This window comes from Nerophis lumbriciformis, linkage group LG19 (genome assembly GCF_033978685.3).
Source record: "Nerophis lumbriciformis linkage group LG19, RoL_Nlum_v2.1, whole genome shotgun sequence".
In the NCBI taxonomy this organism is placed as follows: Eukaryota; Metazoa; Chordata; class Actinopteri; order Syngnathiformes; family Syngnathidae; genus Nerophis; species Nerophis lumbriciformis.
This window is the reverse complement of record NC_084566.2, coordinates 17,361,625-17,381,465: the sequence shown is the minus strand read 5'-3', so window position 1 is coordinate 17,381,465 and position 19,841 is coordinate 17,361,625. Positions and strand designations below refer to the sequence as shown.

At 40.9% G+C, this 19,841-nt stretch overlaps 1 protein-coding gene across 2 annotated transcripts in view; it reads left to right on the top strand.

The window, feature by feature from the left end:
• LOC133618775 (pre-B-cell leukemia transcription factor 1) overlaps positions 1–19,841 on the top strand; it is a 178,428-nt gene that overhangs the window by 139,603 nt on the left and 18,984 nt on the right. Inside the window, exons 4-7 of one of the 2 annotated variants that reach the window (XM_061979470.2) lie at positions 5,589–5,779; positions 8,314–8,449; positions 14,077–14,236; positions 18,155–18,267. In XM_061979470.2, coding sequence (XP_061835454.1) covers positions 5,589–5,779; positions 8,314–8,449; positions 14,077–14,236; positions 18,155–18,267 — 600 coding nt within the window. The remainder of the gene's footprint in view (positions 1–5,588; positions 5,780–8,313; positions 8,450–14,076; positions 14,237–18,154; positions 18,268–19,841) is intronic. The other variant, XM_061979471.2, reaches the window with a different exon arrangement.

Sequence of the window (19,841 nt, the reverse complement as noted above, 5' to 3'; positions counted from 1 at the left end):
CAGCTGATTGGAGCTGTGGCCGCATGGTAGTTGGTGCCTGTCGTGGCGGTAATCCTAGAACCCGTTGGTGGACACCGGCGGTGAGGGATGCCGTCAAGCTGAAGAAGGAGTCCTATCGAGTTCTTTTGGCTCATAGGACTCCTGAGGCAGCGGACAGGTACCGACAGGCCAAGCGGTGTGCGGCTTCAGCGGTTGCGGAGGCAAAAACTCGGACATGGGAGGAGTTCGGGGAAGCCATGGAAAACGACTTCCGGACGGCTTCGAAGCGATTCTGGACCACCATCCGCCGCCTCAGGAAGGGGAAGCAGTGCACTATCAACACCGTGTATGGTGAGGATCGTGTTCTGCTGACCTCGACTGCGGATGTTGTGGATCGGTGGAAAGAATACTTCGAAGACCTCCTCAATCCCACCAACACGTCTTCCTATGAGGAAGCAGTGCCTGAGGAATCTGTGGTGGACTCTTCTATTTCTGGGGCTGAGGTTGCTGAGGTAGTTAAAAAGCTCCTCGGTGGCAAGGCCCCGGGGGTGGATGAGATCCGCCCGGAGTTCCTTAAGGCTCTGGATGCTGTGGGGCTGTCTTGGTTGACAAGGCTCTGCAGCATCGCGTGGACATCGGGGGCGGTACCTCTGGATTGGCAGACCGGGGTGGTGGTTCCTCTCTTTAAGAAGGGGAACCGGAGGGTGTGTTCTAACTATCGTGGGATCACACTCCTCAGCCTTCCCGGTAAGGTCTATTCAGGTGTACTGGAGAGGAGGCTACGCCGGATAGTCGAACCTCGGATTCAGGAGGAACAGTGTGGTTTTCGTCCTGGTCGTGGAACTATGGACCAGCTCTATACTCTCGGCAGGGTCCTTGAGGGTGCATGGGAGTTTGCCCAACCAGTCTACATGTGCTTTGTGGACTTGGAGAAGGCATTCGACCGTGTCCCTCGGGAGGTCCTGTGGGGAGTGCTCAGAGAGTATGGGGTATCGGACTGTCTGATTTTGGCGGTCCGCTCCCTGTATGATCAGTGTCAGAGCTTGGTCCGCATTGCCGGCAGTAAGTCGGACACGTTTCCAGTGAGGGTTGGACTCCGACAAGGCTGCCCTTTGTCACCGATTCTGTTCATAACTTTTATGGACAGAATTTCTAGGCGCAGTCAAGGCGTTGAGGGGATCCGGTTTGGTGGCTGCAGGATTAGGTCTCTGCTTTTTGCAGATGATGTGGTCCTGATGGCTTCATCTGGCCAGGATCTTCAGCTCTTGCTGGATCGGTTCGCAGCCGAGTGTGAAGCGACTGGGATGAGAATCAGCACCTCCAAGTCCGAGTCCATGGTTCTTGCCCGGAAAAGGGTGGAGTGCCATCTCCGGGTTGGGGAGGAGACCCTGCCCCAAGTGGAGGAGTTCAAGTACCTCGGAGTCTTGTTCACGAGTGAGGGAAGAGTGGATCGTGAGATCGACAGGCGGATCGGTGCGGCATCTTCAGTAATGCGGACGCTGTATCGATCCGTTGTGGTGAAGAAGGAGCTGAGCCGGAAGGCAAAGCTCTCAATTTACCGGTCGATCTACGTTCCCATCCTCACCTATGGTCATGAGCTTTGGGTTATGACCGAAAGGACAAGATCACGGGTACCAGCGGCCGAAATGAGTTTCCTCCGCCGGGTGGCAGGGCTCTCCCTTAGAGATAGGGTGAGAAGCTCTGTCATCCGGGGGGAGCTCAAAGTAAAGCCGCTGCTCCTCCACATTGAGAGGAGCCAGATGAGGTGGTTCGGGCATTTGGTCAGGATGCCACCCGATCGCCTCCCTCGGGAGGTGTTTAGGGCACGTCCGACCGGTAGGAGGCCACGGGGAAGACCCAGGACACGTTGGGAAGACTATGTCTCCCGGCTGGCCTGGGAACACCTCGGGGTCCCACAGGAAGAGCTGGACGAAGTGGCTGGGGAGAGGGAAGTCTGGGCTTCCCTGCTTAGGCTGCTGCCCCCGCGACTCGCGGGGGCAGCAGAAGATGGATGGATGGATGGATGGAATTAGACTTAGACAAACTTTATTGATTTAATGTTAACCTTATATGTCTTGGCTGGGAATCGAACTATGTCCGCTGGAGCAAAAGATCCCCCGGGAGGAGCTGGATGAAATGGCTGGGGAGAGGGAAGTCTGGGCTTCCCTGCTTAGGCTGCTGCCCCCGCGACCCGACCTCGGATAAGCGGAAGAAGATGGATGGATGGATGGATAAAAATAAAAAAGATACTGATAATAAAAAAAAAAACGATGCTGATAATTTCCGATATTACATTTTAAAGCATTTATCGGCCGATAATATCAGCTTATCGGACATCTCTAGTTCAAACTTGAGGTTTTTACAAAAGCACCACTATTTGGTGTGTTTGCCAGAAAGATAATAGCACAGACAACACGGTAGAGGTGCATGTTTGGCCACCCTTTGTGTCAGAAGTAGAAGATGTCATGTTTACGTGGATGACACCATATCCTCTCCTGGTCCGATGCATTCCAAGATATATTGGAATGGTGTTTTTTAGGCCACCTTGTGACAAGCCAAGCTTTTCAGGGACATTTCATTTTCTTTTCTTTTCTTTTTTTTTTTTTAGTGAGCAGCCTTATATCAGTCATACCGCCGCGCTTCTCCAAAGACTCCCAACATCTCGTCATTTCCCGAGGAAAGTCAAAGCGCTGTTGCGGCTTTGTCATCTTCTCTTGAGGACGGCAAGTCATCGCCGACTGTCACACTCAATATACACCTGGGCCTTTGTGTGTGTCACCACGCTACCCACTCCCACCGCACACACACACACACACACACACGTATGACTGAGTCGTGTCTGACAATGTGTGTGTGCGTGTGTGTGTGTGTGTGCGTGTGTGTGTGTGTGTGTGTGTGTGTGTGTGTGTGTGTGTGTGTGTGTGTGTGTGTGTGTGTGTGTGTGTGTGTGTGTGTGTGCACGCACGCGAGCAAAACGGCTGCTTCCGTGCGTCACTTTGACTGACGTAACCCCGGTGTTGACAAGCAGCAGACACCTCGCCGTCTCAGGCAGTGACTGATTCCGACTGGAAGGGAAGGCGAAGGAGCTCGACTGCGAATGGAGAGACGCACTTTTAAACCTCTTGAACGTGACTGGCGCTGAAAGCCCGCTGTCGTTTTATATTCCTCCTCACCTGTCACAAAGACGTCGTTTTTCATACTCGCGAGCAGACGCCGCGCGACATCCTGGTACGAGTCACAACGCCACGTTTGTGCGCCGTCATGTTTTGATTGCTGATTGAATATACTGTATAAGGGGTGGGATTAGATAAGCTTTGATTCATCCTACTCCTTTTCGGTCAAGTGTAAGTGTAAACATGTGTTACTTTAATGTAAGCGTGTTCAAAACAAACATTACCATAACAGTTACTGTTTGATCCTCCACCAATGGTTGTTGTTTTCAACGGTTGTGTATTTGTGTGTCAGCATAAGAGCATGTTTCTTTTTGGTGCCGATCTGGAACACTTTTGTTAACATTGGGATAGGGATGTGCGGTATACCGGTACTAGTATTGTACCGCGATAGTAATGAATCATATTCGGTACTATACCACCTCTAAAAATTACCGGTTCCCCCCGCTCCTCTTTTTTTTAACGGGCATGACGGCGTGCCGTCGTCACGTCGTGACATTGCTGTTTTACGAGCAGAGGAGCATGTTCGGCAGCGCACAATCACTGAGTATTTACAAGCAGACACAGTGTGTAGACAGAAAAGGGAGAATGGATGCATTTTGGCTTAAAAACTAACAATAAAGGTGAAGCTATAACACTGAAAAGCCCTCAGGAATAGGTGCTTTAAGACATGGCTAGCTAGCTAGCGTCGAATGTCCATTCGCAGTCGGCAGTGTTTTAGCTACTTCTAAATCACTAATCCTCGTCTCCATGGTGACAAATAAAGTAAGTTTCTTACAAGTATCATCCCTGCAGGACGAGGAGTAGCTAAACATGCTTCACTACACACCGTAGCTCACCGGCGTCACAATGTAAACAAATGCCATGGGTGGATCTACACCTGACATCCACTGTAATGATACCAAGTACAGGAGTGTATCTAGTCGATGCTACTATGATTACATCAATATTCTTTAGCATTACAAAATATTTTTTAGGTTTAAAAAAAATGCATATTATGTTTATAAACTCAGGAAATACGTCCCTGGACACATGAGAACTTTGAATATGACCAATGTATGATCCTGTAACTACTTAGTATCGGATCAATACCTACATTTGTGTGGTATCATCCAAAACTAATGTAAAGTATCCAAACAACAGAAAAATAAGTGATTATTACAATTTAACAGAAGTGTAGATAGAACATGTTAAAACGTAAAATAAGCAGACGTTAACAGTAAATGAAAACTTTGGTCGCGAGGCTGCTTGAATGTACTGCCAAATTCTCTGAACCGGCTTATGGTAGTGAAATGAACATTCAATTGACGGGCAACAGCTCTGGTGGACATTCCTGAAATCATCATGCCAACTGCACGCTCCCTCAAAACTTGCGACATCTTCAGCATTGTGCTGTGTGATAAAACTGCACATTCCAGAGTGGCCTTTTAGTGTGGGCACCTTAAGGCACACCTGTGCAATAATCATGCTTTTTAATCAGCATCTTGATATGCCACACCTGTGAGGTGGGATGGATTATCTTGGCAAAAAAGAAATGCTCACTAACACAGGTTTGTGAACAATATCTGAGAGGAAAATGTCTTGAGTATATAGTAAACATTTTAGATCTTTAAATTCAACTCATGAAAAATGGGAGCAAAAACAAAAGTGTTGTGTTTATATTTTTGTTCTCTCTCTCTGTGTGTGTGTGTGTGTGTGTGTGTGTGTGTGTGTGTGTGTGTGTGTGTGTGTGTGTGTGTGTGTGTGTGTGTGTGTGTGTGTGTATTTATATATGTATGTATGTTTGTATGTATGTTTTTATATGTATCTAAGTTAGTTAGTTAATTACTTAGATCTTTAGTCAACATCAAAAAAACTTAAAGAAGAGATGATCAAAGCCTGTTGGGACTTGACTGAGGTTTGTCTTTTATTAATAGCTAATCTAGTTATTACCTCCACCAAGCACTTAATCCGTCAGGCAAGAAATTATGTTTTCATTTGTTTGTCTGCTAATTTGATTACAAAAATACATATTATATATATGCTGTCTTTTTTGTATTAGGTACCTATCAAACATTGGTGCAGATCTGGATACATGTGCAGATTGAAAGAAGAACAGTTGTCTACCAGATTAAATAGATGGCACTGTGGTGAAAAAACTTGCTGTGGCACTTTTGTCACATGCATTATCGCCTCCTACAGGACTGGAAAGGAACCGTATTGCCATCATGTCATGATTTTTCCACACAAACAAGTCATTTTTGGTTTTATTGTGGATTGGTGCACATGTACAAGTTTAAACATATGATTTAAATTTAACTCTAAGCATGTTCTACTTGAATAAACTAGCCCATATCATTAAATTATTTATTTGGAATTGTGTAGTTGGATGGGCATTGGACCAAAGAGGACTCATGAAAATGTAAAACTAAAAGTTGTTTACCGTCTCCTTCCCCCAAGGCGTGCAACGAGTTCACCACCCATGTGATGAACCTGCTGAGGGAGCAGTCTCGAACACGACCCATCTCGCCCAAAGAGATCGAGCGCATGGTCAGCATCATCCACCGCAAGTTCAGCTCCATCCAGATGCAGCTGAAGCAGAGCACGTGCGAGGCTGTCATGATCCTGCGCTCGCGCTTCCTCGACGCCAGGTCTGCTTTGGCCGTGTGGCCTCTCTGTCTTCTTTCATGTGTTCTGCTGCTCAGGGGTCTGTTTTTTACTACAATCTCATTTTAGAAAGTAATTTGCTCTCAGTCAGACAATGAATAGTGTGTTTAGCTCTCATCTAAAGCACTAAAACTGATTGGATTTTAGACCTTTTAGATTACATTCATGTACCGTATTTTCCGCACTATAAGGCGCACCGGATTATTAGCCGCACCTTCTATGAATTACATATTTCATAATTTTGTCCACCAATAAGCCGCCCCGGACTATAAGCCGCGCCTACGCTGCGCTAAAGTGAATGTCAAAAAAAACGCTGCGCTAAAGTGAATGTCAAAAAAACAGTCAGATAGTTCAGTCAAACTTTAATAATATATTGAAAACCAGCGTTCTAACAACTCTGTCCCAAAATGTACGCAAATGTGCAATCACAAACATAGTAAAATTCAAAATGGTGTAGAGCAATAAATAGCAACATAATGTTGCTCGAACGTTAATGTCACAACACACAAAATAAACATAGCGCTCACCTTCTGAAGTTATTCTTCATTCGTAAATCCTTCGAATTCTTCGTCTTCGGTGTCCGAATTGAAAAGTTGCGCAAGCGTGGGATCCAAAAATGGCCGGCTCCGCCTCGTCGAAGTCATCGGATTCAGTGTCGCTGTTGTTGTGCAGCAGTTCTGTGAATCCTGCCTTCCGGAAAGCTCGGACCACAGTTGTGACCGAAACTATCTGCCCAGGCATTTACGATCCACTGGCAGATGTTGGCGTATGTCGACCGGCGCTATCTGCCCGTCTTAGTGAAGGTGTGTTCGCCTTCGGAGCTGTGTGAAAAAAGCCACCCGGCCTCTTCGCGTAAACTTCCCTTAACCACTCGCTCATCTTTTCTTCATCCATCCATCCCTTCGAGTTAGCTTTTATGATGACGCCGGCTGGAAAGGTCTCTTTTGGATGGGTGGAAGTTAGCATGGCAAGCTAGAACCACAGTGAAGGATGACTCCTCATTCCCTGTGGTGCGAATATTCACCGTACGTGCTCCCGTTCCACAGTGCAGTTCACAGGAATATCAGTTGCTGTGAAATACGGTAGTAATCCGTGTGCGGATGGAGAGATTGCGTCTTTTTATGATCCGGATCCTTGTCGCGTAGTAGGAGCCATTTTGTGGTCTTTACAGATGTAAACAGGAAATGAAACGTACGGTGATATCCGCGCGTTTTTTCTTCTTCTTCCGGGGGCGGGTGAAGCGCTTCCTGTTCTATGGGGGCGGGTGCTTTCCTTGGCGGTTGCTTGCGTAGAAGAAGAAGCGCTTCCTGTTCTACCGGGAAAAAAGATGGCGGCTGTTTACCGAAGTTGCGAGATCGAAACTTTATGAAAATTAATCGTAATAAAGCGCACCGGGTTATAAGGCGCACTGTTAGCTTTTGAGAAAATTTGTGGTTTTTAGGTGCGCCTTATAGTGCGGAAAATACGGTACATTGTACAAAAATTACAATGCTGGACCTTTCTAACAAGAAGTTAAGTACAAGGAAACCTAATTTAATCATATATTTTTATATATAATTGAGATCAAATACATAGGTTTTTTGTCCAATTAGTATATAGTAAAATAAAAACATAAATGCACTTTTTAAAATGAAAATAAAATGCTAGCTATCAGTGGGGAGAGTAGCATCTCTGCTGTTGCCATGGCAACCACTAATCCTCTATTTTAATCTTTAATATAGAGTTTGTCCATGCAAGCCATGTATATTACCAGGATTTCTTAACCATAGGGACCCTTTTTGGGCTGCAATCTGCCAAAAAATATCTGCTTCTCAGCTGTGGTCTGTATGGGCCGCAGATGTACTCAGTTGTACTACATTTTCCCACCACTTGTGGCAGTAATGACAATATCAAACAAGCAGAAGAAGTCTGGACCTAAAGTTGTAGAAAAATTTCTTCAGTGCTAAAAATGTGACTAAAGTGGTGAAGCTTTATGTTCATTTACACTTTAATTTATTTAAGAAACACATTTTAATTGTATTTTTTATTGATTTAGTTAGAATGTTTTATTTTATCACTGCGTAATTGTATGTACATTCGACATTATATTTCATCAGTTTTTATAAAAAAAACTTTTGTTACAGTATATTTGACCCATATTTATTTTTGTAATCAGCCTGACTTAAGTCTTTACAATAATATTTGTGTTTAACACATGGTTTCATATCATTTGACAAGGTTTATGCTCTTCAACTGTAGGTTGGTTCGATATAATTATGGAATACAATTACAATTCAGTGTTAATATTTGAGTGGGCCTCGGGCCCCTGTGTAGAGGAAAAGTTGGGCCCCACGGTCAAAAAGGTTAAGATTACACTATTACAGTATGTACCACTGTGGTTTTGAAATAAATGACACTACGTTACCCTAGGAGAAAGAAACCCTCGTGCAAATGGACAGATACTCATGACTGCTCCTATGCATACTTGACTGTCTTGACCAAATGAAAATATTAATTCTTTTTTTTTTTCCTGCTACAGGCGAAAGAGGAGGAACTTCAACAAACAGGCGACAGAGATTCTAAACGAGTACTTTTACTCTCATCTCAGTAACCCTTATCCGAGCGAGGAGGCCAAAGAAGAGCTGGCCAAGAAATGCAGCATAACAGTGTCACAGGTAATATTATGCCTATATGTCATATGATACACTGTATATGTGTGTATATACATGTATATATATATATATATATATATATATATATATATATATATATATATATATATATATATATATATATATATATATTTATATTTATATATATATATATATATATATATATATATATATATATACTGTATGTAAATATATATATATATATATATATATATATATATATATATATATATATATATATATATATATAGAGTACAGGCCAAAAGTTTGGACACACCTTCTCATTTCAATGCGTTTTCTTTAATTTCATGACTATTTACATTGTATATTGTCACTGAAGGCATCAAAACTATGACACCTGTGAAGTGAAAACATTTATTTTACTTTGAATAATCACAGGGTTGCTGTGAATTAGTTTCAATTAATCACAATTTTAATATATGTTAAAAACGTTTCATTTTGAATGATTGGTACCTTAATTGGCTTACAAGAATATAATATAACTGGTTCTGTGATGGAACCCAAAATACTGGTATCTCAAATCAACTTCCTCCATTGAAATTAATTCAAATTCAATAAATCCATGCAAGGCCCCTCAAAAACAACACAAAACAAGAAAAATTATTTTTTTGGATAATGAATGCAATATGGAATAAAATATAATGTTGTAGTCTTAGAAAGTAATGTAATAATAATGTACAGCATTGACTTTGGAGAGTGGACTTCTGCGGTATCTTCTTCTAGCTGCTAGTGGACCCCGACTTAAACAAGTTGAAAAACTTATCCGGGTGTTACCATTTAGTGGTCAATTGTACGGAATATGTACTGTACTGTGCAATCTACTAATAAAAGCTTCAATCAATCAATCAATGCTTCTCTGTCAAACACACCATCAGCAGCTTCTCAAATGTCGGAAATTTAGAAAAAACCTTTTAACGCCCTTGCTAGCGATGTTGTTATAGCCACAGCTTCAGTATGGTGCTGATACCTGTACTTGTGTGTCGACATACCTCAGTTTTTCCAATGATTTATTTCTATAATTAAATGAATGTCATCTGCTGCTTCTTCTCAGCACTGTCCTTGACACTCACTTTCTTCCTTCCCATGGCTGGAAAAACAAAATATGCATTGATGTAATTTGGGCGGAGATCAGGAGAAAACATGTGCCCTGCATTTTTTTTTAAATCAGTTTTTGAAAATAATGTTAGACTATTGAATGGAGACAAGTCTAACATTAGCGCCAAGCGTAAAACAGCAGCTCAAGCTGAAGCTCATTGATTGGCTTTCTGGGCCTGCCTTCTTGCCAACGTGACAATGATTGACAGCATGCTGCAGCTGACCAATGAGTGGTCAGTTGCGATAGACGAGCGAGTTGACCTGCACACGGCACTATGATCACAAACAAGTAAAACAAATAAAACATCCAAACAAGAGGAGTCGAGTGCTCCACTCAAATGTCGTATGTCGTCCACTAAGACCTGTGCCAGGGGAATAAGATTGCCAAGAGCAGCCAATTTGAGCCTGTTTTGTTGTAGCACACTGGCTCAAGTATCAGTCTTTTGCTCCAGCGGACATAGTTCGATTCCCAGCCAAGACATATAAGGTTAACATTAAATCAATAAAGTTTGTCTAAGTCTAATTCCATCCATCCATCCATCCATCTTCTGCTGCCCCCGCGGGTCGCGGGGGCAGCAGCCTAAGCAGGGAAGCCCAGACTTCCCTCTCCCCAGCCACTTCGTCCAGCTCTTCCTGTGGGACCCCGAGGCGTTCCCAGGCCAGCCGGGAGACATAGTCTTCCCAACGTGTCCTGAGTCTTCCCCGCGGCCTCCTACCGGTCGGACGTGCCCTAAACACCTCCCTAGGGAGGCGTTCGGGTGGCATCCTGACCAGATGCCCGAACCACCTCATCTGGCTCCTCTCGATGTGGAGGAGCAGCGGCTTTACTTTGAGCTCCTCCCGGATGGCAGAGCTTCTCACCCTATCTCTAAGGGAGAGCCCCGCCACCCGGCGGAGGAAACTCATTTCGGCCGCTTGTACCCGTGATCTTGTCCTTTCGGTCATAACCCAAAGCTCATGACCATAGGTGAGGATGGGAACGTAGATCGACCGGTAAATTGAGAGCTTTGCCTTCCGGCTCAGCTCCTTCTTCACCACAACGGATCGATACAGCGTCCGCATTACTGAAGACGCCGCACCGATCCGCCTGTCGATCTCACGATCCACTCTTCCCTCACTCGTGAACAAGTCTAATTCAATCTTTAAAAAACAAAGTACAGTATTTTCCGGACTATAAAGCACACCGAGATGTAAGCAGTACCCAATAACTTTTAGGAAAACATTTTTGTTCCCATACACTATTTGCACCGTGCTATAAGCCGCAGATATATACTAGTACGTTGTGAAATGAGATATTTACATAGAAAGATATTGTAAATGTTTATATACAAATCTTAATTGTTTCCAAACGGTGTCTGTAACACGGCAGTAAAACAGCTGATCATAAAAAAACAGAAGTCATCGTCCTGGACCCACTGGCTACGGATGCTAGCTCTCCAATCAGCTATACAGACTCAATTACTCCACGGTGACGTTTTGGTGAGTTTGCCGAGGAATTTGTGAAACTGAAATAATACAAACAGAATGCCATTGTAAGTTAATTACACTAACACAGACACTCGCAAACGTGTTAGCATATTAGCTAATGCTATCGATACTAGCTTTATTACCTTACGATAGCACATACAAATATAAAGTTGGTATGGTATATGCATGAAAACACCCCTACAGACATCACACGTGACGGTTTAATAAATAAAAATTGTTATAGTTATATGGTGAAACTTACAAACCTTGCTTGAAGTAATAGATAAATATCCATGTGAGTAGAAACGTTTATGGACGATTAGAAGATAGAACGACATTTCCACTTCCGGTTCAAGGCTAAACAGTAGGAAACACTTGTTGGCATTCACAATAGCAAAAACAATTCTTGCATGTGTTTAACGATAACTATTTACTTACTGCTGCAGGGTTCAAAATGGAGGAAAAAAGTGGCGGCTTATAGTTTCAAATTTACGGTAGTAACTTATTTATTTCTGTTATTTTTGTTACTTCGTACAAAAAATTTATTTTTGAAAAATGTGTTTCCCATTTATAATACCAAATGTTGTCCCTGCAAATATGTCTTGCTAACTATTAGCTAATGTTAGCGAGGGACACACAGGATGTTTGGGTTTGATCTTACGGGGTTAACTATGGCATTTGCCATGCCAACCACGGTGGGGATGCTCGTAACTTAAAGCATAAGAAATAGCCGAGAGACATTTTGTATCCTAAAAAACTTGTGAGCTGGCGCAAGCGTAGGCCAAGGTATCACAATAATGTGTTTATTAAACACCTTTAACATCATGTTCATGTTTACAAAAAACATGTCTGGTTTTGAAACAAACATTCATTCCACCTGTTGCTCTTTTTGTTATTAATGTGGTACATCAGTCAATTGACTGCAGTGGCGGGCTGTGCGTTTCCCACCTAGGGCTTCAGTGATGTCCTACTTAGTCCGACTTTAATAAATACCCCTCAAAATACCATAATTTATGTCACCACATGACCACGGCTGGAGAAATACTATACAGAAACACACTTGTGCACTACTGGACATTGACACCCCTCAACAGTGTACAAAACAGGCTATATTTCGGCACATTTAAAAATCAATGAACCCGCATCAGCATTTAAAACATACCTTACGTACTACTGTCAAAATTAAAATAATTGTAAAGAACATATTAAATGTGGAAAAATTAATAAATAAAATATTTGAAATTTTTCTTTGCGAGTTAAAAAATTGAGAACCGATTATTTCTCTGTTGGCCGGGTATGGCTCCGGTGCCCCTTACTTTTTTTGCAAATTACAACTTGTGATGGGATTCTCACTTGGGAGTGACTAGTGAAAATCCAATCTCAGTCACCTTTAGCGTAAGGCTACCTAGATGGGCTACGGTCAACAACTCGTGATCTGATTGGCTATCTCAACTGTCTATCAACTGTCTATCCGTCAGAATTCATACAGCGCTGGCAACAAGCTAGCTCAATTCTGATTGGATAAAAGCTCTAATGTAAAAACAAGCAATACTGGAGCCTAATAAGACATGAAAAGAATATGATGAATACTTTATGGAAAGTAAATTAAAATGAACTTTTATTCATCTATGATCATTATTTACAGTCGTGGTCAAAAGTTTACATACACTCGTAAAGAACATAATGTCATGGCTGTCTTGAGTTTCCAATAACTTCTACAACTCATATTTTTTTGTGATAGAGTGATTGGAGCACATACTTGTTGGTCACAAAAAACATTCATGAAGTTTGGTTCTTTTATGAATTTATAATGGGTCTACTGAAAATGTGACCAAATCTGCTGGGTCAAAAGTATACATACAGCAATGTTAATATTTGGTTACATGTCCCTTGGCAAGTTTCACTGCAATAAGGCGCTTTTAGTAGCCATCCACAAGCTTCTGGCAAGCTTTTGGTATCATTGTTGACCACTCCTCTTGACAAAATTGGTGCAGTTCAACGAAATGTGTTAGTTTTCTGACATGGACTTGTTTCTTCAGCATTGTCCACACGTTTAAGTCAGGACTTTGGGAAGGCCATTCTAAAACCTTAATTCTAGCCTGATTTAGCCATTCCTTTACCACTTTTGACGTGTGTTTGGGGTCATTGTCCTGTTGGAACACCCAATTGCGCCCAAGACCCAACCTCCAGGCTGATGATTTTAGGTTGTCCTGAAGAATTTGGAGGTAATCCTCCTTTTTCATTGTCCCATTTACTTTTTGTAAAGCACCAGTTCCATTGGCAGCAAAACAGGCCCAGAGCATAATACTACCACCACCCTGCTTGACGGTAGGAATGGTGTTCCTGGGATTAAAGGCCTCACCTTTACTCATCCAAACATATTGCTAGGGAATTGTGGCCAAACAGCTCAATTTTTGTTTCACCTGACATCACATGGACAAAGATAAGACTTTCTAGAGGAAAGTTATGTGGACAGAAAATAAGAGTTGTAGAAATTATTGGAAACTCAAGACAGCCATGACATTATGTTCTTTACAAGTGTATTTAAACTTTTGACCACGACTGTATGTTAGGTCAGCAGAGAAGGCCCTGCTGGCCCTAACGGCACACCACTGTTCACTGACAGTTCACTCATGTTTTGTACTCAAATCTTGCATTAAGACATGCTCTTTAGAGTTTTCCATATTGACTTGTTTGCTTCCGTTGCTGTTCATCAGTTGTTTGCTGAGTGCTTCATTGATCACCATTACCTCAAAATTAGCATTTCCTCTTTTGTTTACTCAGTGAGCGACAGGAAGGAAATCTTAGCTAGCTTGTGGCGATGAGGCTGTTTATGACGCCACCTGTAGGCGTGCACGTATAAACCTCAACACCCGGTTATAAGACGACTCGTCTTTTCAGACTTTTTTCAAGGGAAAAATAGGCTGTCCTTTGTTATTGTGTCAAAATGATTATGATAAATATAATTTGAATGTATCATTATGCAATGTAATTTAATGATATCCATCCATAAAGTTTATTTGTAATCCATCCTGTGTCTTGTTAAGGTGTCCAACTGGTTTGGCAACAAGAGAATCCGCTACAAGAAAAACATCGGCAAGTTCCAAGAGGAGGCCAACATGTATGCGGCGAGGACTGCGGTTACTGCCACCAGTGTGTCTGCGCACGGCAGCCAGGCCAACTCCCCCTCCACTCCTAATTCGGCAGGTAAGACCTCCCCCTTGGTTGGCTGGTCTGGAACCCCCCCAAAAAAGTATTCCTCATTTAATTTTCTTATTGATATTTTTGTCATTCTGAGCAAAATACTATAAAGTTAGTAATGGATTGGGCAGCTTTAATGATGTACCGTATTATTTGGACCATAGGGCACACCGGATTATAAGGCGCACTGCCGATGAGCGGGTCTGTTCAGGTCTTTTTTCATACAAAATGCGCACCGGATTATAAGGCGCATTAAAGGGGTCATATTATGATTTTTTTTCTAAATGTAAAACACTATCTTGTGGTCTACATAACATGTGATGGTGGTTCTTTGGTCAAAATGTTGCATAGATTATGTTTCACAGACCATTTTCAAGTAGTTTTCTGAGCAGCGTCTTCTCCCCGTCATCTTTGTTGTAGCGTGCAAGGACGGGAGTGGAAGAAGTGTCAAAAGATGGAGCTAATTGTTTTAATGACATTCAGACTTTACTTCAATCAAAAACGGAGCAGCATCTTCTCATCCCTGGCTCACAACGCTGGAAATGTGTCCCGTGAAAAACCGTCGGACCGGAACCCTCTAATAACTAAAGTTCCGTGGGGGAATTATGTAAACCCACTACAGTTTTTAGCGCTTTGATAGCTAGTCTACTGAAAATATAAGTAAGAACTTTACGCTACTTTATATTAGAAATGGCAACAGCGGAAGATGAATGCCACATAAGAAGGTAGAGAAAAAGAAGAAGCTAATGACTACGCCGTCTGCACGGACTACAATGGCGGACGCGAGTACATTTTCAGGACTTATGCAGATCCCAAATACACATCAGTAGGTACCAGAAGGTAAGAAAAGTTGGTTTTGTTTAATATTGCAAAACAAAACGCCAGGTAATATGTCTGCTAATAGGTGCCATTTTGCGGTCCTTATACACACACCATAATAATACTTGTATGTTTGATGCGCCGACAATCCATAGAGTGGTGCGGCTTCATAGTTTACCGAAGTCGTACTAAAACCATTTTGACAGATTTTTGAGCGCCGTGTGTAATGCTCTATATTCTCAATGGAACATTTAAAGTTTTGGTGTTGTTTACTGGCGTCATATTGCAGTCTACATGTATCTCTTATGTATGACTGCCATCCACTGGTCACCTTTATCATTACACCATGTACCAAATAAAATAGCTTCGAGGTCAGTAAGCACAACCAGAATTATGTCGTACATTAGGCGTGCCGGGTTATAAAGCGCACTGTCGATTTTTGAGAAAATTAAAGGATTTTAAGTGCGCCTTATAGTCCGAAAAATACGGTACTCTAACTTTTTTTATTTTGTTTTACCAAAAAAGCGTCTCTATTACAAAAAAAATATAGTAATATTATAAAAAATAATAATAACGTGTCCAGACGGAAAAAGCAAAAACGTATATTGTCCTTCCCCATCACTCTGATAATCTGATTCTTAATCAACAGTTCAACACGTAATCACTTATTAAGTATATTTACAGGATACATAGCATGTATAATTACAGTCACAAAAACCCACACATTCATCATTACACCTTTCCTCCTCTTTTATTGTATTTCTTTTTAAATTGAATGATGTTTTTGCCTTGTTTGTCTTCTCCATTCAATTAATTCCACTAAGTCACCCCACAAACCGACTTAATCTATAAACGTCCATATTATTAATAGTTGTTTCAAACCAAAATGCTGTCTGCTGGGTTGAATGCAGTTTTTATCCCTATACATTCATTTATTTTCTTCCCAAAAAATTGGACTACCACAAATAAATTAGGTGCTCATAAGCACATTATGATGGGACTGTCTGTGAATGCAGGTTGTCGTTCCAACTCCACTACCTCGCAGACAGAAGAAAGTTATCTTGTATTTAAGGCTGAGCCGATAAAACAATATTAATATATCTCGCGATAGACACGTAATCGATATCCATAAAAAAATGTGTTTGACAAAACGTTCGATATACGTTTATGTATGTATATTTTTGGGGGGGGTCGGAAGAAACCAGAAAGAATGAAGCACCGTTGGTTGCATGAACAAAGGTTCTCGCAGAAGTGATCAGTGAGCAATGGGAGGGACACGCTAAACAGCCAATCATGTAACAGTATCAATTATCAAGTTTGGTTGTGCCATCTTGCTGTCTTGCTGTTGATTCTCTGCATGGAGTGACAGGAGAAAGTAAAAGTGAATGCTGCAGCGAGTGAAGAAACTGTCGATGAAACAGGAAAAGTCACAGTGACAGTATGACAGTTTTTTTTGTTTTTTTTTCAAACGGACCGTAGTCTCGCCACGCTCATCTTTTCTTTTATTCCCTATTCGGATATCCAGAAACAACAGGAGTAAAGTACCGGACTGTATAAATTAAATACATAACAAAATATTACAGATGTGCTACTTTAAAATAATAGTAGTTTGTTCCAATAATATTTGAAATAATAATTACTGCATAACATAAATTAATTTCCATACTTAAATAAGAATAACAGACCATATTAAATGTTACACAGATGAACTAATGTAAACTATCCAAACAGAAGAATAAGTGATTATTACATTTTAACAAATAAAACATGTTGAAACGGTAAATAAGCAGATATTAACAGTAAATGAACAAGTGGATTAATAATCAATTTTTATAGCTTGTCCCACATAACTTTGACAAAATAGAATGATAAATGACACAATATGTTCATGCATACGTCAGCAGACAAATTAAGAGCCTTTGTTTGTTTACTTACTACTAAAAGAGAAGTTGTCTAGTATGTTCACTATTTTATTTAAGGACAAAATTGTTCTTCGATTGCAATAAGAAACAGGTTTAATGTACCGTAAGAATTTTTGTTAAAATAAAACCAATAATTCCATTTTTTTGTGGTCCCCTTTATTTAGAAAAATACCGAAAAGTATGTAAATACATATTGCTATCGGGACAATCCTAGAATGTTACATTTGAAATAAAAATATTTAATATTTAATAGATTTTTCTCCTGGTCCATATTTTCCATTGGTCATAAAAATATCAGTAATTATCGGTATCGACCAATATAAAAAAAACTATACAGTGATTCAGTTGCCCATCCCTATTTGTATTAATAAACATATTTGTTCTGCCTTTCATGTTTTTTGTTCACTTGTTGTCACCCACAGCATCCAAATTAATTGCTTGCACATGCGCCATGGTCAATTATGCAAATTAGACGATGACATTGTCCTGTGGGAAACACTGAAATACGTAGGTTATTTTCTTCTCCTGATTTATTTGCCGACTTATTTAAAAATAGTCGTTTTAACTGAAGCAAGCGAGTGTATAGAGTACAGACTTCAGTCGTGGCGTGTATCCTCCCTGCCTTTTTTTTTTTCCGTCTGCCATCTGACGCTCATTTTCTCTCTCTCTTATTGACCCTTTTGCTCTTAATTGTTCCTGCCTCTTGTCCGGTTGACCCCGTGCATGCCATTAAGCCGCTGAGAGGGCAAGCGGAGTCTTTTGTCATATACAGACTTTGGCAACTGGATTGGATTAGGACCGGGTGTTGAAATCAAGTTACGCCATGATGGTCTCTTTACATCTGGGGATCTGGGGTCCATTAAAGATTCTTTGGGTCTTCCTGTAGATCAATTATTGTTTGCCTAATGAAATAGCAGCAGCGTGGATGACCAACAGTGATAGAATCCATGAGACTTCTTTTAACTGGATTTAAACCGTTTTCAGATGATTATCTGTCTTATATTCTGACTTATGCCTCAGAGATGTTTTAATGTGGACCTGCTTTCTGAAACTAACCCACTTAACACACTTTTGCTCATGCATGATTCTTTTGTTAACTCCCTTTCTCTGTCCTTCTTCTTCTTCTTCTTCTTCTTCTTCTACTTCTACTTCTTCTTCTTCTACTACTTCTGCTTCCTCTCAGGTTCTGCTGGCTCCTTTAACATGTCAAACTCCGGAGACTTGTTCATGAGTGTTCAGTCCCTCAATGGTGACTCGTACCAAGGGGGGCAGGTCGGGGCCAACATACAATCCCAGGTAGGCGCCTCTGTGAGTTTACAAGATGACGATTAAAACTTCACGGGGAAAAAAGTGCAGACATCCACTAAGACCAAACAATCATCATCATTTGTATCAAAGTTTTATGTTATCTTTTTCATAACACAGTTTTTATTATGCAGTGTAGTGGAACTTCAAAGGTTGGGCTTTCGGAAATCGTTCAAACAGATTTCAAACTATGTCCATTCATTGGGACGGCGTGGCGCAGTTGGGAGAGTAGCCGTGCCAGCAACCTGAGGGTTCTTGGTTCGATCCCCACCTTCTACCAACCTAGTCACGTCCGTTGTGTCCTTGAGCAAGACACGTCACCCTTGCTCCTGATGGGTCATGGTTAGAGCCTTGCATGGCAGCTCCCGCCATCAGTGTGTGAATGGGTGAATGTGTAAATAGTGTCAAAGCGCTTTGAGTACCATGAAGGTAGAAAAGCGCTATACAAGTATAACCCATTTACCATTGTTTTGAGCATTATTCGAAAATAGAGATGTTTATTTTTTTATTAATCAGTCCAAAAAAATAATATATAATAATACCGCAATAATACAATTATGTTGCCAAGCAACATTAAGAATAGCAATCAACAGAGAAATTGAGAGGACACACAAACATGACACAAAACAATCCAAAAGTAGTCAAACAAAAATTAATGATATCAACAACAGTATCAATATTAATAAGGATTCCAACATAGCAGTGATTAGAAATCCCTCATTTACATTATCATCACAGCCATATAAAAAATTAAATAAAAACATTTAAAAAATGAACAATAGTGTCACAGTAGCTTACACTTAATAGGGATGTTCCAATCAGGGTTTTAAGCTGCCATCTCCGATACTGATCCATGAGTGAGATCGGCCGATACCAATACATGTAATACCTGTAAATGTATCAATTTATTTATGGTGAGTGCTATTGACAGTTCAACAATATTGACACTATTGTTTAACTAGTTCTTTATTCTATTGTATACATACAATTGATAATCAAACAAAAGTAAAAACTGCCTTCTCCTACTCATTTAAAGTTATTTTTTCTAAATTTGAAACACTTTCTTGTGGTCTAAATAAGATGTAATGTTGGGGTTTTGGCCAAAATGTTGCATAGATTATGTTTTACAGACCATCTTCAAGCCGTTTTCCGCCTTCCAGCATGCGCCGTTCTTATTTGAGATTTTGGATGCAAGACAATATCATCGGATCTGATATTGGACCAAAATCAGTATCAGATCAGAACACCCCTAATCGATGCCACCAATTGATGGATCAATCCACCCTATCCTTCCTTACGTGCAGAGGTGGGTAGAGTAGCCAGAAATTGTACTCAAGTAAGAGTACTGTTACTTTAGAGATTTATTACTCAAGTAAAAGTAAGGAGTAGTCACCCAAATATTTACTTGAGTAAAAGTAAAAAGTATGTTGTAAAAAAACTACTCAAGTACTGAGTAACTGATGAGTAACATACACACACATATCATATATATATATATATATATATATATATATATATATGTATGTATATATATTTATATATATATATATATACACACACACACA